Genomic DNA, 24,839 nt, shown 5'->3' on the forward strand with positions numbered 1-24,839 from the left:
GAGGTTGTCGACTGGTTCTGGTGACGAGGGTGAGCCAGATGCTGGGAGGGGAATTGTGGGAGTTGACGATGATACTTACTTGGACAAGACGCGCTGGTCTGGGTTGAGGTGAATCTGTACGATGGTCTATTACTGGATTCGAGTTTTGAGGCCAATAGCAGAAGAGCAACTGATCGGAGTGGCTGTCTCGGCTCATCGAGTATGGAGGCTGCAGTTGTTCATCAACCGCAGAAGAGTCTGTTTTTTTTTTATGGATTAAAAAGATTTTTGGATTTTGGATGTTGTCCGGGAAGGAAGAGAATTATGTGAGAGAAGAAAAAGCAGAAGAAAAAAGAACTGTGCGAAAGGGGCAAAGGTGGTGGTGGGCGGTGAGCTCAGGGTGTAGTGAATATCAAAGAGACAATATTGCAGTAGGAAAAGAAGGAGCAATTTGCCATGACGATCGAAAGCTACGAAGAAACGGACTCTACCCTTAAGAAGAATTGAGAAGAGGTCAAACATCATGCAATGGGTTGATGAAAGGTCTTTGTTGACTCTGCCAAACCTCTTGAGGTCCGTCAAACAACGCGTCAGCCACCCACGCAACTCTTGCGTTTACGCAACAACGAGTACCCGGCGTATAAGAGCCTTGGAAAGGTTCCAAAGCGACTAGAAACGTACTTGGACTTCCTTTCCGCAGTCCTTTGGTGCCCTGTTGTGGATCTCCATTCTGTTGCCGTACGCTGGCCTTTTTTCATCCTCCACCCAACTTTGAACCAGAGTCTGAGGCTGTCATAGCAGCACAGTCAAGACTCTGTCTTACCAGAACACGAGGCAGCCAGCCACAGCTGTATCAATACTATCTATCCTTCAAGATTTGCAGCTAGTCTTTGAGTCTTGCACTTGGTCCCTCCCACAAAGACGCATTCCAAAGCCGGGTTAGACAGTGGCATAGGTCCAACCCACTGCTACAAGTACAGTTGATGAGATGGTTTAAATCATCAGATAGCCTCTTTCCGGTCTTGTGATTGCACCTAGATAATATTAAATACACCCGTTATGTCACAAATGACGTTCAATCGCGAAGGAGTCCAACCACGGGAACCAAAAGTAACATCCGTTTGGGCACCTTCCCGTTGACCTTCACTTGAAACCTTCAATCGTATACAGCTTTCAGACATTATATATCACCTGCGAATCGCTCTAGTCTCCATATTTACTGCTTTCACTCAGTTATCCTTGTTAATGTTGCGCTGTTGTCATGCGCGTCGTCGGTGTGGTCTCGAATACAACAACGGCCCAGTATCATTCGCACTTCAGCATGATCATTCATATCTTTGGTTCTAGCATTTTGGTCAAAGGCTCTTCAGGCGTGGTTCCAGAGTTCAACTAAAAGTTCCACCAATAAGGCACAGTTTTAACTTAAGTGTTGTCATTTTGTTATGAAAGATTCTTCAGCGCTGTGTGTGTGTATGTTCCATGCACCCAATACCATCTGAGATCCCGGTTTCGAGATCAGAGCCCCGAGGACGCTATTTCTAACGAAAGATTAATAGCCAGAGCCGCCTCCTCCTCCTGTGTTGCCCTTTGATGCCCCAGAGCCGCCGGCTGGGTACCCTCCCGATCCGCTGGGAGAGCCGCCCTTTGGTGCTCCGGCGCCATTGGGGGAGTTGCCGTTGCCGCCAGGGGAGTTGCCTTTCGGTGCCCCAGGACCACCAGGGGAGTATCCGTTCCCAGAAGGAGAGTTACCCTTAGGTGCCCCAGGACCGGCGGGAGACTCTCCTTTCGGCACCCCAGGACCACTAGGGGAGTATCCATTCCCGGAAGGGCTGTCACCCTTCGGCGCCCCAGGTCCGCTAGGAGAGTTGTCAGTCGGCGCACCGGGCCCGGCGGGAGAGTTTCCCTTCGGCGCCCCAGGACCAGTAGGGGAATATCCGTTCCCAGAAGGAGAGTTACCCTTAGGTGCCCCGGGACCGGCGGGAGAGTCGCCCTTCGGAGCTCCGGGGCCACCGGACGAGTATCCATTCCCGCTAGGGCTGTCACCTTTCGGAGAGCCAGGGCCGCTGGGAGAGTTACCCTTGGCCTTGGGGCCTCCGGGGCTACCGGGAGGGGGAGGGGGGCCAATAGGTTTACCCTTCCTCAGCTCGTCGGGAATATCGGCAACCGGGCCCTCGGTGGTGAGCCACTCGTCGACGTTGCCCTGGTCAGGAGCGCTGAAGTCGCTGGCGGCCCAGCGGGCGGGCAGGGCCTTGGTGCATTCGGTCAAGTCGTTGATGTTGTAGACGCCGAGGAGAGAAAGACGGACATATTCGCGGGCGTAGCCCTGGATAGCATAGTTAGCATGAGCTGTCTCAACCGGACGAATATGGGTGACTTGATTTTCCTTACCTCATTCCAGGCAGACTGTCCACCGGGGCCGGCGAAAGCCTTGAACTGGGCGCTGGTCCGGGAGTCCTTCGAGAGGACGATGTCGCTGGCGAACTTGAAGACGCGCGCCGGGGCGTTGCCGAGCGTCTCGGAGTAGAACTTGACATCCCACACGCCGGGGGTGCTGTCCTGCGGGTCGCCGGCACGCGCCGTGTCGACAAAGCGCTGCTGGCTGGTCGTGTGGGCGCCGATGAGGGAGATGAGACCGTACGAGCTGATGGTTTTGTTGCTGAAGAGCTCGATCAGATAGTCGGCCGTGCCGGCGACATCGGGGAGAAGATCGCGCGGCGCAGGGACGGACGAATCCTTCCGGCCGACAAAGGTGCGGACGCGGGGGCCCAGAGGGCAGACGACGGTGGCCGTGTTGGCGGAGAACTGGATGAGGTCGGCCATGGTGATGCCGTACTGCTGGTACTTGCTGAACCAGGCCTTGGTCTGCTCGACGATCTCCTCGAGGCCCTTGTTCTCGACGCGCTGCATCTCTTCCGCGGCGAGGATGATGGACCCGTCGGCGCCGCCCAGCTTGCCGGTTCCCTTGGACCAGCCGCCGGCGTCGTGGAAGCCGAGCCGGATGGCGGCGCGGGCGAGGTCGGTGCAGCGGCCCGACTCGCCCTTGAAGGCCGTTTGAAGATCATCGCCAATGTGCTTCCAGATGCAACAAGTGTCGGCGGCGCAAGCGGGAGTATCCTTGGGCGGGCATGATCCGCCTTTCGGGGGAGAGGGGGGGCCACCACCAGGAGGCTTGCCTCCAGGGGGAGGTGGAGAAGCACCTCCTACGGGTGGAGGAGCGCCGCCTGACGGTTTGGTTCCCGATGCAGGAGGAGCAGCGGCTGCGGGGGGCTTACCTCCGGGAGGAGGGGGGGAAGCACCGCCGCCAGGGGGTTTGCCTCCGGCAGGAGGGGATCCACCGCCTCCGGCCGGGGGAGAGCCGCCGCCGCCGCCACCGCCGCCACCACCGCCGTAGCTGTAGTCTCTGCGACGAACAGACCTAGATGCGGTCTGGTCGCTCGAGTAGATCTCGTCGCTTTCCGGGCTTCCAGAGCCGGTCAAAAGTTGCTTGACGAGCTTGCCGACGCCTGAAAGCTTCGACTCGCCGAGGTCAATCAGGTCGCCAAGGATCTCAGTCGAGCGAGCATTGTTACCGCCGTTGGACTTGCCCTGCCGAGCACGGATCTCGGCGAAGGTGTTCTTCATGCCGGGGTGGGCGAGAACGGGCGTGGCCGCGAGGGCGGCGGTGAGGATGGACACGCGCATGGCGGGTGTTGAAGTGGAGAAGCGATGGAGTGATCGGGTGAGTGGGTGAGAGAGAGAGAGAGAGGAAGTAATTAAAAACCAGCACTAGGCCAGAGTGTTGAAAAGCGAATGTAAGAGACCAGAAAGAATGAAGCTGACAGTTTGAAGTGTTGTGTCCCGATGAAGACAACTCTTGAGAAGAGGGAGTTGTTGGCTCATTATATCCTCGGCGACAGCTCGATGGCCTGGTCTTTTTCGACCATCATCATCTGTTTCTTGCGAACAATCCATTGTACTGAATTCACCTTGGAGTGTGTTGTGGAAATTGGCCGTCACCACCCACGCCCATTAGTTCTCGAGCTCGTCGTCGGCGGCGTCTATGTGATGGTCCACGGCCTTGAAGGGGGGTTTCGCGCATGGCTCTACGACTCGATCCCATTCAACCAAGTAGAAGCTTGTCTGGCCCCTGGAGTCGAACACTTTCTCGATTCATCTCACCTTGGTTCAAAGCTTGGGGAATCGAGCGGGCTAGTGGCTGATAGCTACCATGTGGTGTGGTGAAGGGGGCGTCAATGGGAAAACAGAGAACACATTAAGGGGCCTGGACTAGCCCGGAAGCCGATGGATCTAGCCGTTTTTGTAGCCGAAGGAAACAGATCACCAGTTTGAGATTTGTCTATTTTTACAACATGTTTATTGAGGCTTGAATCCGTAAACATGAGCGAGTTTCTGCACCATTTGCAGAGCCAAAAACGAGGAACTTCATGATGCCACTTACATGACGGATGGATGTGATGTGATGGTTGGGCTGCTGTCATACGTCGTCGTGTGAGTGACAAGTGGGCGTCATTGCATCTGACAACCGTAGTAAGTAATTGCCCGTGCAACTAGTGTGACACAGACTGCAATCACAGAGACAAACCTCATGCCACGGTACTCTCAACATCTTGATGTTGAACTTACTTCGAGTCCGGCTATTCGAAGAGGTGCGCCATGCCTGTTCCCGCCGAGTCCGTTGCAGAGCGGAGAGATCCCGTGCGCCTCTCCCCAGACAGAGGCGCGCGGGGGGGGGGGGTATGGAAAACGAGCGACGGGACCTCCCACAGGAACACCGGCCTAGTTCGGCGCCACAGCATACTAGTTATTGAGGCACTAGTTATCGAGGCAAGCCCCGGATGGCCGATTTGATGAAGCCAGTACTCTGGTTCGCCTGAAACGGTGGCCTGAGATGGGCCCAACCCAAACCGGACGCCTGCATGCCAACACGCCAGACGCCATACGCCATACGCCATACGCCAAAACGCCAAAAGCTTGGGCATGAGAAACTAGCGATGAGCTTGCTTGCTTGCGGAGGAGCAACGGTCTTCTCGACTACGTTGCGCCTCCATCATTCGGCCGAGCACCGGAAGTCTAGCCCACCCGATGGCATTGACTCTTGGTACAAAATTGCAGCGGAGAATAGGGGGTTTCATCTTGGGGTTGTCAACAGTCTTTTGCTTCTCCTATGCTCTGAATAATAATTATCATCGAGTTCTGTCAAGGTACTGTGTATAAGGGAATGGAGCTGCGGGTACATTTTTTTCTTTTCTTTTTAGTTGCAAAAGACTCGGGCAGATCTGCCGCTGGGACAACCTACCAGTTGTTTGTTTTCGTCGTTGCAGCGAAGCCCTAGTGTTTCGTCTTCTTTTACTGCTTCAACCCTCTCTTGGAATCCCCAGCTTCCACCCACGCTAGGACTGCCGACAACCCGAGTACGAGATCGTTGTCCAGGAGCCAGGATTCCGATCCGCCGCCACGTCTCAGGAAAAGCTGCTGCCGTCGGACAAATCATCCGCGTCTAACCACCTAGTCAGACAAAGAGCTTTCCTCCTCCGAGATCCGAGCTCGTCCTCGTCTTGCGGTCTGAGAGACACTCTTGCTTGACGTGGACAGCTGTAAATGCTGCTCCGTCCGGGGCAGGAACTCGGGGACATGACGTTAGCCCGTCCTGTCAAGGCTTCGCTGCCACGATGTAATGTACGTGCCTCGGAATACAAAGACGAAAGTAACAGGATCGAGTCAACATGAAGCAGCGGAGTGCGAACGGGCCTGTCCATGCCCCATACCCTAGACAACAGCTAGACTTGGTGCGATATAGGGCATCAAAGGCCTCCTGTTTGTTATCAAAGCCCTTGGTTTTGGGCTGTCTCGCTCAATTACCCCATTGCGATGGATGCGCAACATAAACAAGTACAGTCTTGCAAAAATGAGCGGCAAGGTAAAATGAGCAGCAGGAAGACTGTACAAAGAGCAAACTTGGACCTCGAAAACATCAAAACACACACTTTCCCCCTTCTCAAAATCCAGCCTCCGCGACTACTTCAAGCACCTCGTAGTTGGGTGCCAGCATGAAAGCGGGTATCTGGTTGGAGCATTCGTTCTCCCCGTCGTTGTCTGGGTCTGCAGTGCTGCAGCAAACGTTCTTCTTCTTTGAGCAGTGGAAGAATCAGTTGCAAGATTTTCACCTTTTCCAAAGATGCGTTCCGCGGACAGTGTGAACGAATCGATTACGAGGCTTTCAGGAATGCGCTTTCATACAACCATTCGGGAAAAGACTCTGGGTCTGCATCGGCTGAAAGAGATATTGGATGGCTTGTACTCACTGGGGCATTGGCTAGTGTACTTGCTGTATGTTTTCTTCTATGGCGAGGACACTTACAGTCGTCTTCCACGGGCGTTTTGCAATAAAATGTGTTGCAAGTAAGTCAAAGCACCCACTTTTGGGCTACCCCCACATATAGGCCACCTAAAAATGCCTCATTACTAACCTCCTCCTTCATCCTCCTCCAACTTCAAACTATTACATCTTTTTCCAATTTTATGCAAATAGCCTCATCTTTTTAGGGCACCTTATTCTAGGCATTATGAGCTAGTATACAGAAAATAAAGTTAATTAAGCACTTAAAGCTATTTCGAATAGTTAGAGTATTAGGAAGGCTGCCCAGTAGTATAGTGTACTAAGGTCTACCCTTCAGTATTGTCTTTAAGGCACCTAGGTAAGGGCAGCAGCATTTTCTAACTTACAGAGGCTTACAGTAAGCTAGGAGGTTAAATTAGCTGAATAAGTGCGAATCCAGTATGCCCTTAGGCTTCCTCCAACCTATTAATAAGTAAAGTATTTTGCAGAAAGAATCCTTCATACTATAGGGGATACCTAACCTACAGGGAGAAGCTAAATCCAAACCTTTATAAGGAGGAATCTATTAGTTAAAATTAAGAGAAGTTGCCCTATTAATTTAAAATGTATTAATAGGGTATTTACTAAGGTTATTAGGGACTAGTTTAAGCATCTTACTATACTAGAGATTATTAGTATTAAACTAGCTAATAATTATAATATAAATAAGACTAGTATTCTTAAGGGCTAGGGATCTAATAGGCTAGTACTAGGGATATCTAAAGTAAAGTCTATTTGTAAGAAATAGCCTAAATTAAGAGTATAAGTATCTATTATTAAATGTATTTCTACTCTAAGCTACAGACTTTATCCCCTTATTATATATAAGGGTAAAATAGTCTAGTAGTAGTAGTTTCCTCTAGATTTTAGCCCTTATAAAAACTAGCAATTTTGTTACGACCCAACAAGTTACAGGCGACGAGAGCCCCACCCGGCCAGCAGGACGCGGGCGGCACAGCCTTTGTATGGACAAAAGACAGGGTTAAGCAGATGACTCCCCCGGAACGGAAGAACTATGGTACAGGTCACGTGGAGATAAGATTAGATTAGATCCGTACGCCAGAAATACGGAACCCGTACGCCAAGGATACGGCACCCGTATGCCAAGAGTACGGCACCCGTATGTTGAACATACGGATGCCTCTAAGACTACATGAGCGGACTTGTATATAGGATGGACTTGGACGCACTCAAGGACAGACTCCCATAGCTCTTCAGCAATCAACTTTGTGATTATCCCCTCGGATACTCTCGGCACCCTTCACTAGTGACACACATTACAAGACCTTTGTTGAGTATACGACTGATCACCGTATCCTCTGAAGACCTGATCCTTTCAGCACGACTTACAGCACTGTTCCCCAGCTTCGTTGCCTCAGCTTCTGCTAATAGACACTACCACGGAAAGCCGACCGTAACACTTTGATTGCTCCTGTTCAGTAAGTTGACCCTACGAAGCTAACGAACAGTAACGACACCATGGCCGCGCGACCCAACGCTCCTAAGACTCCCACCCCAGGATCCAGCGCCTCCTCAGGCAAGCAACCTGCTCGATCCCTGGACGAGGAAATGAAGGAAGCCGAGGATTCTGACGAAGAACTCGACTTCACCAAGAAAGTCTACGGAAACCTCCAGAAGCGCATCGAGAAGAACAACAACGACATCGCGCATATGCAGGCCATGTTCAACGACGCCGTGACGGAGCTCGAGAACAAGAACCAGCTCGCCAACAAGCTCCAACAGGAGGTTCACACCCTCCGAGCGGCCGCCAACATCATCCAAACCCCCATGGATGGACGAGAGAAACTCAAGCTCAACTCTCCCATCACTTATGACGGAACCCCAGGACTACTCAAGGGATTCCTCATCCAAGTCAAGAACTATCAGAATTTCCATCAAGGAAACTTCCGCAACGGAACTGAGAGAGTCATTCATGCCGCGACCTTCCTGCGAGGACGAGCCCTTCAATGGTTCGAGCCCTTCCTTGAAGAATATCTCAACAATGAGACCCTCGACCATTGTTCCAGCGAAGTTAGGGACATATTCGCCAATTTCCAGGGATTCGAAGACGCCCTGAAATCCCTATTTCAGGATCCCGACGGATCACGACAAGCGGAAAGAGACTTGGCCCACCTACGCCAGACTAAGTCTGCTACTGCCTACGCAGCAGAATTCAGAAGACTCTGCGCCCAGCTCAAGCTCACCGAAGACACCAAGATCTTCATGTTCTACAACAACTTGAAGGATGAAGTCAAGGACGAGATCATCAAGCTTGATCGCCCGGAAGACTTCCTTCAGTACGCCGAACTCGCTATCAAGATTGACAACCGCCTCTACGAACGACGCAAGGAGAAAGGCGAAAAGCGAGCCCCAGCCAACTCGGCCAAGAAATACCAATGGCAACCCCAACAACGATTCCAGCAGAACCACCCTCAACGCAACGGGCAAGCCGAGCGCCCTAGAGGAAACTACTGGCAGAACAACCAGAATCGCAACAGCACCGCCTATGGACACCACAGTGGCCCTATGGACCTCAGCGTGGCCCAGAAAGACAACAAAACACGAGACTTCAAGTGCTACAACTGCGACAAGCCAGGACATATGGCTAGAGAATGCCGACAACCCAAGAAACAGCGGTTCCAACCAGTACCTGAGAAAGGCCGACAAATCAACATCGCCAACAAAGACATCCCCCACGCCTCGCTCTCATGGACCGCATGCTACGACGACAACTGCCTCACTCACCAAGACGGCAAAAAACAATCGGGATGGTATCCCAAGACCCCCCGGACTCTAGCTATGACCCGGTCAGGCTATGAGAAGACAGGGATATGCAAAACCCCCGAAGAACACCAACGACAGTGTGTCGACGTCCTACGACAAGCCTGCGGGATTGCTACCTACCAAAAGATCCCCGATGCAAGGAAAGGACTCAAGAAGGACGACACCCCTGAGGAAAAGGGAACCACCCAAGAACAACCAAGAACCCTCGCCATGATGCGAAGGGGCTCCAACCAGAAGCTCACACGCAAGATCAACGAACAACTCGACGAGATGCTCCAGGCAGGACAACTTGAAGAAGTCAGGAGACCTGCACTTCAAGGACTAGTAGCACCAGGAGGAAAAATCGAGATAACTACACTCAACCAAGTCGCAGCAAACAACCCTCGAGACCCACGAACCTGGACCCCCCAGCAGAGAAAGGCGTACGAACACGTTGCAAGCGACCACCCGGAAGGGCCAGACGGCTTAGATTACGACTCTGAAGAAACACCCGACTACAGGATCACGCCTAGTCAGTACTACGAAACCTACATCGCATCTAGCTCCGAAGAAGAGAGCCCGGAACCCCCGAAGCGACCAGAATACCAGATCATCAACCCCAAGAGTGACAACCAGTCAGTTCAGTTCCATGGGACAGCGTACAAAAAGAACCATCCACCTACGCCACTCGTACCAGGAGACCACCCGCTACTGAACCCCAGCCACGAGGACCACGAAGACCTCTTTTGGGCCGAATGCCTGGACGACAACTGCAGAAGACACAAGAAGGGCAAGAAGGAGTTCTACTTCTACCCTCGACGATACACTAAAGAACCCATTCAGGATGTCTACCTCAACAAACAACTCCCATTCTGGACAATGCGATACTACGGCGAAGGAAACATTGCCACCTTCACCCCAGACCCCGAATACCCCATGTCATGCTACAACGACGACAAGGGATGGCGAGAATGCGAACACGACGAATGCCTCATCCACTCCAAAGCCAAGGCAAAGGCCTGGCGGAAGGCACAAAAAGAAGCTCAACAGTCAAAAAACTGATGACGCCTACGACAGAAGGGCAACGTACGGCGACAACCCATAAGACCCTATGTGCAACCTACGACGCAGCACACTTCGACCTGGACATCGAGATCCAAGGACAACGGACGCGCGCGATCATCGACAGCGGCGCTCAAGGAAACTTCATCTCACCCAGACTGGTGAATGAGCGACAGATACCATGGCAGAAGAAAGAACGCCCGTACGCGTTACGGACGGTCGAAGGAGAACAAGTCGAGTACGGTGGCGGACTCATTGTTTTGGAGACAGTGCACCTCCCTTTGCAAGTTCATGACCAGAAAGAAGAACTCCAATTCGACATCACAGAAATGGGAGACATCGACGTCATCCTAGGAATCACATGGTTACGAAAGCACAACCCACGAATAGATTGGAGAACCGGCCAACTCCAATGGTCAGATTCAGTCACTGAGCAGCACTGCAAGAGCCAGGCCTCAAACGAATCCTCTAGAGCACCTCTTGACGACACCATACAACGAATCCGATACGTAGCCTATCTCCGGGAGATACGGCCTTCCAAGACGGTAGCCCCGGCAGTATCAGATCAGGGATCAGATCCACTCCTAGCTATTCCAGAGGAGTACCGGAAGTACGAAAAGCTGTTTGCCCCAGAGTTGGAAACAGGCTTACCAGAACATGGACCTTACGATCACGAGATCCCTCTCATCGAAGGCTCCCACCCGAAGTTCCATCCGATATATGGACTCAATGAAACAGAACGAGAGGCACTCGACAAGTACCTCGACGAGAACCTCAAGAAGGGATACATCAGACCCTCTGAGTCATCAGCAGGATACCCTATCCTGTTTGTGCCAAAGAAAAATGGCAAACTACGACTATGCGTTGACTACCGACAACTCAACAGCATTACGAAGAAGAACTGTTACCCGCTACCACTCATCTCAGAACTCCGAGATTTGCTACATGGAGCAAACTGGTTTACGGCCCTCGACCTCAAAGGAGCCTACAACTTGATCAGAATGAAGGAAGGCGAAGAATGGAAAACAGCGTTCCGAACACGTAAAGGACTCTTCGAGTACCTCGTGATGCCTTTCGGACTCACCAACGCACCCGCCACCTTTCAGACAATGATCAACCACGTCCTCAGCGAATTTATCGACATATTCGTTGTCGTCTACCTCGACGACATCCTCATCTTCTCACCTACCCTCGAGCTACACAAGGAACACGTCCACCAAGTCCTTCAGAAGCTCCAAGAAGCCAAACTGTTGGTAGAAGCCGAAAAATGCGAATTCCACACCCAAAGAGTCGATTTCCTAGGATACACCATCACCCCAGGGCAAATCGAGATGGAAGCGAAGAAAGTACAGGCAGTCAGGGACTGGCCTACACCTCAGAACGTCAAGGACGTCCAGTCGTTCCTAGGATTCGTCAATTTCTATCGACGATTTCTCAAAAGTTACGCAGGAAGCGTGCAATGCATCCAGAACCTCACACGGAAAGACACCCCATTCGAATGGACCAAAGAACGCAATGACGCATTCGAGAAAGTCAAACAACAAGTCAGCTCAGAACCTGTCACTCGAATCCCCGACCCTAACAAACCTTTCGAAGTCGAGACCGACGCCTCAGACTTCGCTATGGGCGGACAACTCGGTCAACGCGACGAAGAAGGAAGACTACACCCTTGTGCCTTCTTCTCCAAAGCATTCCACGGACCAGAATTGAACTACCAGATCCACGACAAAGAACTCATGGCAATCATCGAAGCATTCCATGAATGGAGACCACAACTATCTGGTACGAAACACGAAGTCCTCGTATACACGGATCACAAGAACCTCGCACACTTCACAACATCCAAGAACCTGAACAAACGACAAGTCAGATGGTCAGAATTCCTTTCGGAATACAACTTCCGGATCATCTACAGAAAAGGAACCGACAACGGCAGAGCCGACGCTCTCAGCAGAAGGACGGATCACGAAGTCCCCGTTCCAGAGGAAACACAAGTTATCCTCAAGACAGACAAGAATGGAGACCTTGTTCCAGCACAGAAACTCCTCATGATCGCCAGACGAGTCATGATTGGCACGACCAACAAAATGACGCATGAGATGATCAGAGAGATTCACAGTACTCGAGCACACGGACACCAAGGAGTTACCAAGACCTGGAAACGAATTCGACAACATCACGACCAGCGAGTAACAAGACAGGACGTCGCAGACGCAATCCGGGATTGCGAACCCTGCAAGAAAAGCAAGAACAGTCCACACAAACCCTACGGACTCATTCAGCCACTGCCAATACCACCAGCAGCATGGCACTCGATCTCTTTGGACTTTATCGTCAAACTACCAAAGTCAAGAGAACCACTGACGAAGGTCTATTACGACAGCGTTTTGGTCATTGTGGACCGACTCACCAAATACGCTTACTTCATTCCATACCTGGAAGCAAGTACAGCAGAAGACCTTGCGTACACGTTTTTGAAATACATCATCAGCAACCACGGACTACCCAACGAAATTGTGTCAGACAGAGACAAGCTGTTTACTTCGAAGTTTTGGAAATCTCTGATTTCGCAACTTGGTGCAGACCACAAACTGTCTACCTCTTTCCACCCGCAGACCGATGGTCAGACCGAACGAATCAACCAGATACTCGAACAGTATCTACGATGCTATGTCAACTACGATCAAGACAACTGGGTACCACTGTTGCCTACAGCCCAGTTCGCCTACAACAGCGCAGTCGGAGAAAGCACTCTCCACTCCCCATTCTACCTGAACTACGGATTCGAACCTACCGCACATGGAGAACCACGCGAAGGACCACGGGCCCTGAAGGCCGTGGCCGGAATCAATAAGATGCGCGAAATCCAGACAAACGTCTCCCAAGATTTGGAATTCGTCAGAGAACGAATGAAGAAATACGCCAACACTTCAAGGATTGGAGGACCATCCTTAGAAGAGGGAGATAGCGCCTACCTCATACGACGAAATATCAAAACCAAGCGACCTAGCGACAAATTGGACTACAAAAAACTCGGACCTTTCGAAATCCTCAAGAAGGTCTCGCCAGTCAACTACAAGCTAAAACTACCCGATACGATGAAAATCCACCCAGTCTTTCACATCGCACTCCTCGAACCAGCACCACGCGGATCACACACTGAAGACTGCATCATCGTTGAACCCAACGAACCAGAATACGAAGTCGAGCGAATCATCGACCACAGGAACGAAGACGGTCATGACGAATATCTCGTTAAGTGGAAAGGTTACGGACACGAAGACAACTCATGGGAACCAGTCAAGAACCTCCAGCATTCCCAGGAGCTTCTACGGGAGTACTCCAGCTCTCAGACCGCTCCGGAACTAAGGAACCTAAATCCGCAAACTCCTCGCCAATCCCGAAGGAAGGCCAGTCGACCTCGTTAGGAACCCCTATGGATTGAAGATCACCCACGACACCCTGCTCGTGAGCATCCAAAGCAGAAAGCAACTCGTCATCCTCCAGCTCCTGCAGACCCCGAGAAAACGTCTCGAGATGACGCTCCTTAACCTTCTTGCGAATAGTACGAATTCGCGCCAAACGACCCGCCGCTTCAGCCACCTCGGCCTGAACACGAGCAAGCTTCTCATGAAGCCCCAGGAGAGCATCACTCGCTTGCTCCTCCTTCTCCTCCCATTCCTGACGCTGATCACTCAGGCGTCGCACTACCCTTGTCAGCACACCACCAAGAAGACACCTCACGACAAGAACGAAAAACTCACGGCTCGACGCCACCACCACGCCATCGCAAGGGCGCTTCAGGTTCTTGCAACCCTGGCAGACTTTGGAATCCTCAGCAATCCGACATGGACGCTTCGCGCGGAAGCAACGGGTACAAGGCATGGTATCAGAAGAACCAAAACGATCGAAGACGTCGTCACACGCTGAACGAAGTGCTGATTTGGAGTCCCTTGACTTTTGGACGCGACCTGTCATGTTGTCAACATCATGATAAACAGGGACGCAGAATTGACGACTCCCCAACCTGGGAGACACTACCTACTTATGGGTCTTGAGGACAAGACCTTTGGAGGGGAGACCTGATGTTACGACCCAACAAGTTACAGGCGACGAGAGCCCCACCCGGCCAGCAGGACGCGGGCGGCACAGCCTTTGTATGGACAAAAGACAGGGTTAAGCAGATGACTCCCCCGGAACGGAAGAACTATGGTACAGGTCACGTGGAGATAAGATTAGATTAGATCCGTACGCCAGAAATACGGAACCCGTACGCCAAGGATACGGCACCCGTATGCCAAGAGTACGGCACCCGTATGTTGAACATACGGATGCCTCTAAGACTACATGAGCGGACTTGTATATAGGATGGACTTGGACGCACTCAAGGACAGACTCCCATAGCTCTTCAGCAATCAACTTTGTGATTATCCCCTCGGATACTCTCGGCACCCTTCACTAGTGACACACATTACAAGACCTTTGTTGAGTATACGACTGATCACCGTATCCTCTGAAGACCTGATCCTTTCAGCACGACTTACAGCACTGTTCCCCAGCTTCGTTGCCTCAGCTTCTGCTAATAGACACTACCACGGAAAGCCGACCGTAACAAATTTATAGTAACTAAAAATAGCTAGACAATAAATACTACTGCAGTTAAATAACTGCAGAAGGTATTTATCCCTTAGACTATCCCTTAGGGTAAGGGGGATAAGGAGGAGACTAAACTATTAATCCTAAATAAGTATAGGAGCTATACAATAATTAACTTTATATAATTGTACTATATAAATAATATTTATTTATTATTCTTACTACTATATACCTCCTATATTCTCTAGCTACTTAATTAAGTAGTCTTTAGCCCTCTTAAAGTAGCCTATAGGAAGGAGCTTAAATACCTTAGTCTATAGAATAACTCTACTATTGTAAGTAAGAGGAACTTCCTAAGCTATTATTATAAGACTACCCTTATAAGTATAATAATGCAGAATATTAGAAGTAGTTAGAAATAAATAGGGTTATAGCCTATCTCTATAGTAAAGCCTCTAATAAGCTCCCTCCTACTCTTAATAATACTAAAGCTATTAGTATTATTAAATTAAGTTAGTAAAGGGTAGTCTAGGGGTAAGGAAGCTAAAGAATAAGCATTTGCATTATCTGCAATAGTATAGTTAATACTAAGGAAGATAAAGAATCTATTTAGCTAACTAAAGTTATTTACAGAGTTAAATAATAATGCGCATACTTAATGCCTCCTTTTTATAAAGGTAAAAAAAGGCTTCAGTAAGTAGGCCTATAAGCTAGCTACTGCCTAGTATAAGCTGGAGCTTCTGCAGGCCTAAGTTACTAATACTGCAGTAAGGAAAAGGAAAGCAGTTCAAATTAACCTAAATACTAAGTTCACTAATATTAAAGACATCCAGAAGGCTCAGGTTAAGGCTAGTAATAAAGAGGATATTACAGATAAGTCTAGTAAGGCTAATTTACCTAGTGAGGCTGAAAGCTGTATTGTAGTAGTATTTAAGTGCAGTTAATAGTTAATTGAACATACTAGTATTAATAGGAATACCCTCATTTTTGGGTGGCCCATATGTGGGGGTGGCCCAAAAGTGGGTGCTTTGACTTACAGATTCTATCTTAGTGTAAGTCAAAGCACCCACTTTTGGGCCACCCCCACATATGGGCCACCCAAAAATGCCTCATCACCAACCTCCTCCTTCATCCTCCTCCAACTTCAAACTATCACATCTTTTTCCAACCTTATGCAAATGGCCTCATCTTTTTAGGGCACCTTATTCTAGGCATTATGAGCCAGTATACAGAAAATGAAGTCAATCAAGCGCTTGAGGCCATTTCGAACGGTCAGAGTGTCAGGAAGGCTGCCCAGCAGTATGGTGTGCCAAGGTCTACCCTTCAGCATCGTCTTCAAGGCACCCAGGCAAGGGCAGCAGCATTTTCTGACCTGCAGAGGCTCACAGTGAGCCAGGAGGCCAAGTTGGCTGAATGGGTGCGAATCCAGCATGCCCTTGGGCTTCCTCCAACCCATCAACAAGTGAAGCATTTTGCAGAAAGAATCCTTCATGCCATAGGGGATACCCAACCTATAGGGAGAGGCTGGGTCCAGGCCTTTATAAGGAGGAATCCATCAGTCAAGGTCAAGAGAAGTTGCCCTATTGATTCAAGACGTGTTAATGGGGCATCTACTGAGGTCATCAGGGACTGGTTCAAGCATCTCGCCATACCAGAGATCATCAGCATCAAACCAGCCAACAGATATAACATGGATGAGACTGGTATCCTTGAGGGCCAGGGATCTAATGGGCTGGTGCTGGGGATGTCTGAGGCGAAGTCTATCCGCAAGAAACAGCCTGGATCAAGGGCATGGGTGTCTATTATTGAATGCATCTCTGCCCTAGGCCACAGACTTCATCCCCTTATTATATATAAGGGTAAGACAGTCCAGCAGCAGTGGTTTCCTCTAGATCTTAGCCCTTATGAAGGCTGGCAATTCACAGCAACTGAAAATGGCTGGACAACAGATGCTACTGCAGTTGAATGGCTGCAGAAGGTGTTTATCCCTCAGACTGTCCCTCAGGGCAAGGGGGATAAGGAGGAGGCTAGACTATTGATCCTGGATGGGCATGGGAGCCACACAACGACTGACTTTATGTGGTTGTGCTATATAAACAACATCCATCTATTGTTCTTACCGCCACACACCTCCCATGTCCTCCAGCCACTTGATCAAGCAGTCTTCAGCCCTCTTAAGGCAGCCTATAGGAAGGAGCTTGGATACCTTAGTCTATGGAATGACTCTACTATTGTAGGCAAGAGGAACTTCCTAGGCTGTTATTATAAGGCTGCCCTTGCAGGTATGACGATGCAGAACATCAGAAGTGGTTGGAAATGGACAGGGTTATGGCCTGTCTCTATGGCGAAGCCTCTGATGAGCTCCCTCCTACTCCCAACAACACCAAAGCCATCAGCATCGTCAGATCAGGTCAGCAAAGGGCAGTCTAGGGGCAAGGAAGCTGAAGGATGGGCATCTGCGTCGTCTGCAGTGGCATGGTCGACGCCAAGGAAGATGAAGGATCTGTCTGGCCAACTGAAGCTATTCACAGAGTTGGATAATGATGCGCATACCCAACGCCTCCTTTTCATGAAGGTGAAAAAAGGCTTCAGCGAGCAGGCCTATGAGCTGGCCACTGCCCAGCATAAGCTGGAGCTTCTGCAGGCCCAAGTTACCAACACTGCAGTAAGGAAAAGGAAGGCAGTTCAGATCAACCCAAACACTAAGTTCGCCAACATCAAAGACATCCAGAAGGCTCAGGTTGAGGCTGGCGATAAAGAGGATATCACAGATGAGTCCAGCGAGGCTGATTTACCTAGTGAGGCTGAAAGCTGTATTGTGGTGGCATCTAGGTGCAGTCAATAGTTAATTGAACATACCGGTGTCGATGGGAATACCCTCATTTTTGGGTGGCCCATATGTGGGGGTGGCCCAAAAGTGGGTGCTTTGACTTATACCACCGCTCATTGAAATTGCCAATACCACGACGGCCATATCGGCAACACAATACGAAAGACTTAGATACATGGCTCCCATCAACAACATGACATAAGAGTGGTTCACGAGATGCATATTTCGAGGATTTGATCAAAGACTCTGATTGCGAAGTATGGGACCATACAATATAACTACTTAACTCCTCAAGACTCTTCCGCCTGTTATATCACAACATCGACACAATCCTAAGTACACCTAGGCTACATAGAGAGTTGTGACAAACTTGATCAAACCAACCTCGCAATAGGACCTATCTCAGGAGTGGGGCGAACCGCTCCCACAGCTGGTTGATCATTCCCCTCTCTCTTACGTGTTGGGGAAAAGGAACTACCCATCGAACCAATCTTTTGTTGAAAGTAACTCCCGCTGCTCTATAAACCAATCTCGAGATGATTGTCACAATTCATTAATGGCAATAATGCCAGCTTTTCCACTGCTTGCAGTGTGCTCACCGAAATTTTCCGAGGCTCAGGCCCAGACTTTGGTCATCAAGACTACCGCGACGTTTTGGCATGATGTACCAAGTAACTCGGAATGACGACATCAAATAGCTCTTGGGCAAGTGGAGGAGATCAGGTATTTCCTGCTCATCAAGTCGCATGTTCTTCCCCTCGCAAGAAGAACATCAGGAAGGAGGGACACCGTACCGAGGAAGGGAGGATGTGAGTTGCCTTCCCTAAGAACGAGCTGCCTCGAGCATCTTCAACTTCCTTCTTAGACGCACACATCTACCATCTTCCACAATTCAGGACAATTCCAAACTTCTCTTCTTTCAGCATTGTCCGTTTTCTTGATCTTATTGTTTCCGCCCTTGGGTTGTCTACCAACATCTTCTCCTATCCCGAGACCCTATCCTTGGAGTCCTCCTACCGCGGTCGATCTCAGATCTGGAGTAGGCAACCCCACCCGGATACCATGCCCCGAACATTGCAACCAGAGCCTACCGCAAACGCAGATATGCCAGAGGCCTTGGAGACAAGGCCTCCCAGTGGCCGCATCGAAGAAGAGGCAAGGGCAAAAAGTCCGAAGAACAAGCCACCCGCCCAAGCTCAAAACAACCACGGGAGGAGGTCCCGTAGAAGAGAATCCAGAAGGAGACGGAAACAACAGAAGAGAGAGGCGGATGCACAGCAGCTGCTGCAGAACGTGGGAAGAGTCGCTCCGATCCAGCCCTCCGATGCCGAACGGCTGACCGACGTCGATGTCCAGCCTGGCACTGAACTGAGCCGGAGCACCTGTCATGACGGCATGGACGACGACGAGACAGTTTCCATCTTGGGAGGCCTTGCAGATTTGTTTTCGACAGATGCGACCGAGGGAACGAGCGCTAATACCGCCCCTGCTCCTGATGTCACGATGATCGACCACCTTGATGTCGGACTGGCCGGCCCACTGGGCATAGATCTCGGAATTGCTGCGTCTACCTCGCCGTTTGGTCACGAGGCCTTCCCCAACGAGCCCTCGTCGGATCAGAACGGCGGTTGTGGGTTGTCTATCACCTCTGTGTGGGGCTTCGCTCCCGTCATTTCATACTCCTCCATTGCCGGTCCTCCGCCTCGCATGGTGGCAATACACAGCGCGGATGGCTGGAATGAAATGCTCTACGGTGACTTCGCCCCGCTGGGTCGTCTCAATATCTGCCCTTATTTCCAATTCACAGAGTAAGTGTTGCTTCTTGTGTCCCCTGGAGAAACACTAGAGGAGCGGGCAACTAACCATCATGACAGCTTGCTCGTCAGGGAACTCGTCGCCGATCCCGCTCGCACCGCAAAGCTTACTCAGATCACGGTCGGCAACTCAGACTGCCGGAATTTCCTGACCGATAACGGGCTCGAAGACCTCGCCTGTGGTTGCCCCGCCCTGGAGTACCTCACCATCCACGGGGCGGTGAAAATCTCGGACCGGGGCTTCCAAGCTGTCATAGACAAATGTCCGTCCATTCGCAGAATCGCGCTCTGCGGCATGGACTACGAGCCGAACAACGTCTGCGGCTCCGCGCTGGTCAAACTAATGGAGCAACCTTTCATAGCCCTATACTTGGAAGGCATCGTGCTCAGGAATACGGCCGTCCACCCGTTGACTGTACGGAGGCTGAGAGAACACAGAAACCAGCTGAAGATCTCAGCGGGCCCATGGGACATGGAGCCGGGCTACCTGTAAGTGCGGTATGGATTTTGGAGCTGGATGGGGCAGAAGTGTTGGACCGCAAGAAAGACTAGAACAGTGATGGATGCGCCTAACTGGTGGAATTCTTCGACAGTAGAGAAGACTAGGGATTGGCATGCCTTAACCAAAGATTAGGACGATCGTTGGAGTCGAGGGCCTGTTTGTAAGAAGGGGTAGATTATGATGGGCGTGTGTATTCGAAGCCTCTGCTCTACGGTATGTATTTCTAGCCCGCGCCTTGTCTAGAGCGCCCAAAACCCATGCAGAAGAGAAATATCGTTGATCCGTACTGTTACATTTTACATTACACGTTGGGTGCCAGGAGATCGTACTTGACACACCGTTCGACCTGGGAGCGGTCGGTTAGCTGAGTTACGAGCAACACGGCGACCGTTCGCGGATTAGGTAGGGGTCAAAAACTTACATCTTCGATGCTGGCCTGCAAAAACCGCCTGGTCTCGAGGCCGGCCCAGACGACCAGCATGCTGAAGTCGCCGTGCTTGGCCATCTGGGCGCCGCTCTGGGCGCTCAGCTGGCGCAGGATGGGCAGGGAGCTGCTGAGCAGGTCCATGTCCGGGTTCAGGCTGCGTCCGATGCCCTCGAGCAGGAGGATGCTGATGACGACGTTGACGAAGTCGCCCTCGAGGCGGACGTGGTGGCCGCGGACCATGCCGAGCACCTCCTGCAGGATGTCGCCGATGCGGATGTTGCCGAGGGCGAGGGTGCGGCTCTTGACGCCGAGGACGAGGTGCTGCATCTTGAGGGCGAAGACGTCCTTGTCGAGCACGGCGTCGGGCTGGCGGCAGCGCTCGCACATGAGTTGGCCGGCCTTGTAGCCATCGAACTCGGCGACGGCGCGGAAGAGGTCGAGGAAGTTTGTGCGGTTCGTCTCGTTGAGCTCCGTCACGAGACCCGTGTCGATGAAGATCAACTGCGGCCGGAAGCCCTCGTTGTCGATGCGGCGGAGCTCGGCGGCCCAGGCGGCCGGGTCCTTTCGCTGGCGGTAGGGGCGCAGCCGGGCGAGGACCTGCTCCGTGACGTCGTCGTCGCCGCCCTGGTCGCCCGGGTGCTCCCCGCGACCGTGGTTCCCCTTTCTGCGGAACTTGATTTCGGGCTCGTGGGACTGGTAGAAGCGCACCATGATGTTGCCCGGGTGGAGGTCGGCGTGGACAAAGTTGTCGATCAGTAGCATGCGCAGGAAGGCGTCGAGGCCCTCGGAGGCGATGTCCTGCTGGAAGACGCCGCCGCCGTTCTCGAGGAAGTCGGCCAGCGGGATGCCCTGGGCAAACTCCTCGACCAAGACGCTGCGGGTGGTGAACTCGGTATAGGGGTAAGGGAACCAGGCGGTGGTGCGGTCGCGGAAGTTCTTGCGGAACTTTGCGAGGTTGGCGGCCTCGATGCGAAGGTCGAGCTGGAGCTTCATCATCTCGCCGAACTGGGCGACCTCGTCGGGCAGAGAGAGCCACTCGATGGTAGGGATGAGGTTGAGGCCCGAGGCGAAGAAGTGCATGATGCGCAGGTCGCGGCGGACGGTCCGTTCGACGCGGGGGTGCAGCACCTTGACGGCGACGTAGGTCGAGGGGACCCTCCTCGGGGTGCTCTTGAGGGCGGCCTCGACGTTCTTGGCGACCTTTTGGCGGAGCGGTTTGGGGCCCTCGGCGGCGATGTCATTGTCGCTAGGCGCGGCGAGGTTGGGCTTCAGCTTGGCGCGGTAGACCTGAGCTATGGCACCGACGCCCAGCGGCGTCTCGTCGAACTCGTCAAAGATGTCGTCAAAGTGGCGGCCGTCGAAGGCGGCCGAGACGATGCGTTTGGTCTCGCGCATCGAGTGGGCCGGGGCGTTGGAGTGCAGCTTCGACATGATCTCGCACATCTCGTTGGGGAAGATGTCGGAGCGCGAGGCGGCCCACTGACCGAGCTGCAAGGAGGTCGTACGTGAGCTTTTTTAAACTGTTCTGTCGCGCACCTAGGGATCCTTTCTCTGTATACGGTCATTCATACCTTGATGAAGGCGGGCCCGGCCCATTCCATGGACTGGACTAGGAAGCCATACCACCACAGCGTGCCGCTGCGTTCATTGTCACGATCGGGTTGCCGCTTGCCCAGCCAGAGGGCGGGGACAGTAACGATAACGGGCACAAAGATGACGACGAGGTGGAGGAAGCGCAGGCCGGTGCAGAGAGGCTCCCACAGATAGACGTCCACGGCAATCATGAGGGTATGCCAGACGCGCAAGATGCCACTGTCGTCATCGGCCACCTTCTTCTTGATCTCGGCGCGGCTGACCTCGAGCATGCGCTTCTCGCCCGTCTGGTCGGTGCCCTCGTTGTCCTTCTCAGACAGTTCAAAGAAGGCGGCCGTCCCGAGGGCGGCGGCACCGGCACCGCCTGCTCGCAGATTGTGTTTCGTGTATCGATTGGGCCGCCATGGCAGGCGGCCGGGCTGGGTGGTGCGGGAGCGGAATGCGCTTCGGAAAGTCGAGTAGAATTGGGTGCCGTTCGCTGGCGCTCGGAAGCCCGGACGTGGACAAAACCGGCCCAAGGCGAAGGCCAGTCTCATCTCGAGGGAGAATTGGGTGGTGAGTATGGGGAGGCGGCTATCATGTTCTCAGTGTCGAGGTTGGCAGGGTGGTTGTGGTCGGAGAGGATGGTCTGAGCCAAGCTGAGGTTCGGGGATGCGCGCGCGCCCAGGATCGCGGGACGGATACCGGGGGGGGGGGGGGGATGGACTGGGTCGCTGGTGGTGACGTAGAGATTATTTCGGGACGTAGGGGCTATCTCACAGCGGAAAGGCGGGGGATCCTCGGAGAATCATGTGCCTGGAAATCAATGACGACTTCCGGTTTTTATCGAGTCACGGCCAAAGTCGGAGAAAAGTTACCTAAGCAGCGGGTTTTCAGCGAATGGACCACTGTGGTGTCCGGTATTGTCCATTACGGAGCTGAGCTGAGCTAAGCTGGGCGCGCAAACGTCGTTATCCGCCAGTTCCATCTCCTTATCGCCACTTTTCGCGCGACCCGATCTTTTTTTTATTTTATCGTTTTTATCTTTTCTTCTTTTTCCTCCCACCAAAGCTCCGCTATCCCTAAGCCGTCGCGCCTCTTGTCGTCGTCGTCGTCGCCGCCGCATTCCGTCCTACATTCTTGTACAACATACCGTTACTACTTACTACTTATTGCTATCTACCTCCCGTCTCTTTCTCTCTAATTTCTCCGACCCTCTTACATCATGGGCTGGTTTTGGGCTGACGGTCCTGCGACCTCTGTTCACGCGACCTCCATTTCGGCGTCGCATCCCCATGGCGCCGCCGGCGTCCCGACCGGTCCTCCTCCAGTATGTCTGATCCGTCCTCAAAATTCACGAAAATCTCGGCTCTCTCTCTTACTAACACTCTCTAGCCTGGCTGCCCAATGCACAACAAGACCCTCGACGCCCTGAACCCGGCCGCGAAGCCCGCCACTGCTCCGGCGCCGGCCCCCTCCGCATGCCCCGTCCCTCACGACCAGCGCCACGCCGCTCTTCCCCCTCCCTCAGCATGCCCCGTCCCCCACGACCAAAGACAGTCTGCCGCGCCTCCGTCGTCGTGTCCCGTACCCCACGACAAGCCCAAGGAAGCCGAGTCCAAGGGCTTCCTCCAGCAGATCAACCCCCTGAACTACATGTTCAAGGAGCTCTCCCAGGCCCCCGCCGAGAACCAGACCGTCGCCCTGCCCACAGAGCGCGAGCCTTCGACGATACCAAAGGGCTCCGGCGATGGCAACTGGGAGTACCCCTCGCCCCAGCAGATGTACAACGCCCTGCTGCGCAAGGGCTACACTGACACCGACGTCACCGCCGTCGAGTCCATGGTGTCGGTCCACAACTTCCTCAACGAGGGCGCCTGGGCCGAGATCGTCAGCTGGGAGGAGCGCTTCGGCAAGGGACTGTACAGGGGCTGGCAGGCCTGCAGCCGCGGCGAGGAGAACTCGGACGACATGGTCGAGAAGCTGAAGGACGGCACCGAGGCGGCCCCGACCCTGATCCGCTTCCAGGGTCGCCCCAAGGACATGACGCCCAAGGCTGTCATGTGGCAGGTTGCCGGCTGGCTGTACCCCTCCAAGTTTGAGTACGTTCCTCTTGACACTCATGAATTATTTTTGCATGATAGCTTTCCCGCCTCCACTGGACCACCCGCTAACCCCTCCCGCGCAGGACCGAGCCCCCCTTTGACCGTCACGACTGGTTCGTCTCCCGCAAGATGGGCGGCGTTGAGAAGGAGATCCGATACGTAATTGACTACTACTCTGGCGAGCCTGAACCCACCGGCGAGCCCGTCTTCTACCTTGACGTCCGGCCCGCCATGACACCCCTCGGCGCTGCCGAGCGTCTCATCCGCTGGGGCGGCGACGTGTGGTGGAAGGCCTCGGGTGCCGAGGTGCGCGAGAAGGAGAGTCTCGAGAAGCAGCTCGAAACGCAGTGGAAGAAGAATTAAAGATTGAGACTGACGACGATATTGAGATGGAACAACAAAAGCGAACGATCCCCCGCCGCCTTTGAGGCCGAGCAGTCTTTGCTTGCGGCGTGTACAGACTTGGAGAGGGAGACCTGGTTGGTGTTTTTACGGGGTCACTACTCCTTTTTTTTTCTCTTCTTCTTCCTTTTTACGGCGGCGTTTTGAGACGATACAAACGGTTCCAGTACTTTGGGGAAGAGAACGAGATATCATCTGCTTCCTCTCCTCCTCCCTCTCCCTCCCCCCTCTTGTTACTAATAATCACATCATATCATATCTGGCCTGTATAGTACGCCCGAAACTGTGGCATGTTTCCATGTCTTTGCAACGTCGAGACGAACTAGTTGAACGATGATTCAAATTCACATTACTTCCGCTCGCTACCGGCTCCCCTCGCATGACATGAGAAGAGTGTCGTTCTACCAACTC

The 24,839-nt window shown here is 52.6% G+C and overlaps 4 protein-coding genes across 4 annotated transcripts; 2 read left to right on the forward strand and 2 right to left on the reverse strand.

The window, feature by feature from the left end:
- Positions 1-1,528: 1,528 nt before the first annotated feature.
- Positions 1,529-3,660, reverse strand: CH63R_06587 (Ligninase h2; the record flags this gene model as incomplete). The annotated part of the gene is given in 3 exon segments (XM_018301562.1): positions 1,529-2,302; positions 2,368-3,236; positions 3,252-3,660. The coding sequence occupies 3 exon segments, from the start codon at positions 3,658-3,660 to the stop codon at positions 1,529-1,531; spliced, it is 2,052 nt and encodes a 683-aa protein (XP_018159412.1).
- Positions 3,661-18,668: 15,008 nt separating this feature from the next.
- On the forward strand, positions 18,669-19,913 carry CH63R_06588 (uncharacterized protein; the record flags this gene model as incomplete). Its single annotated transcript, XM_018301563.1, has 2 exons — positions 18,669-19,414; positions 19,481-19,913. The coding sequence occupies 2 exons, from the start codon at positions 18,669-18,671 to the stop codon at positions 19,911-19,913; spliced, it is 1,179 nt and encodes a 392-aa protein (XP_018159413.1).
- Positions 19,914-20,223: 310 nt separating this feature from the next.
- On the reverse strand, positions 20,224-22,478 carry CH63R_06589 (ABC1 family protein; the record flags this gene model as incomplete). The annotated part of the gene is made up of 3 exons (XM_018301564.1): positions 20,224-20,268; positions 20,344-21,837; positions 21,921-22,478. 3 exons carry the CDS (start codon positions 22,476-22,478, stop codon positions 20,224-20,226), a joined length of 2,097 nt encoding a protein of 698 aa, XP_018159414.1.
- Positions 22,479-23,146: 668 nt separating this feature from the next.
- Positions 23,147-24,389, forward strand: CH63R_06590 (Cytochrome c/c1 heme lyase; the record flags this gene model as incomplete). Its single annotated transcript, XM_018301565.1, has 3 exons — positions 23,147-23,251; positions 23,317-24,023; positions 24,110-24,389. The coding sequence occupies 3 exons, from the start codon at positions 23,147-23,149 to the stop codon at positions 24,387-24,389; spliced, it is 1,092 nt and encodes a 363-aa protein (XP_018159415.1).
- Between the last annotated feature and the right edge of the window lie 450 nt (positions 24,390-24,839).

The sequence above is a fragment of the Colletotrichum higginsianum genome, chromosome 4 (assembly GCF_001672515.1).
Source record: "Colletotrichum higginsianum IMI 349063 chromosome 4, whole genome shotgun sequence".
Classification (NCBI taxonomy): domain Eukaryota; kingdom Fungi; phylum Ascomycota; class Sordariomycetes; order Glomerellales; family Glomerellaceae; genus Colletotrichum; species Colletotrichum higginsianum.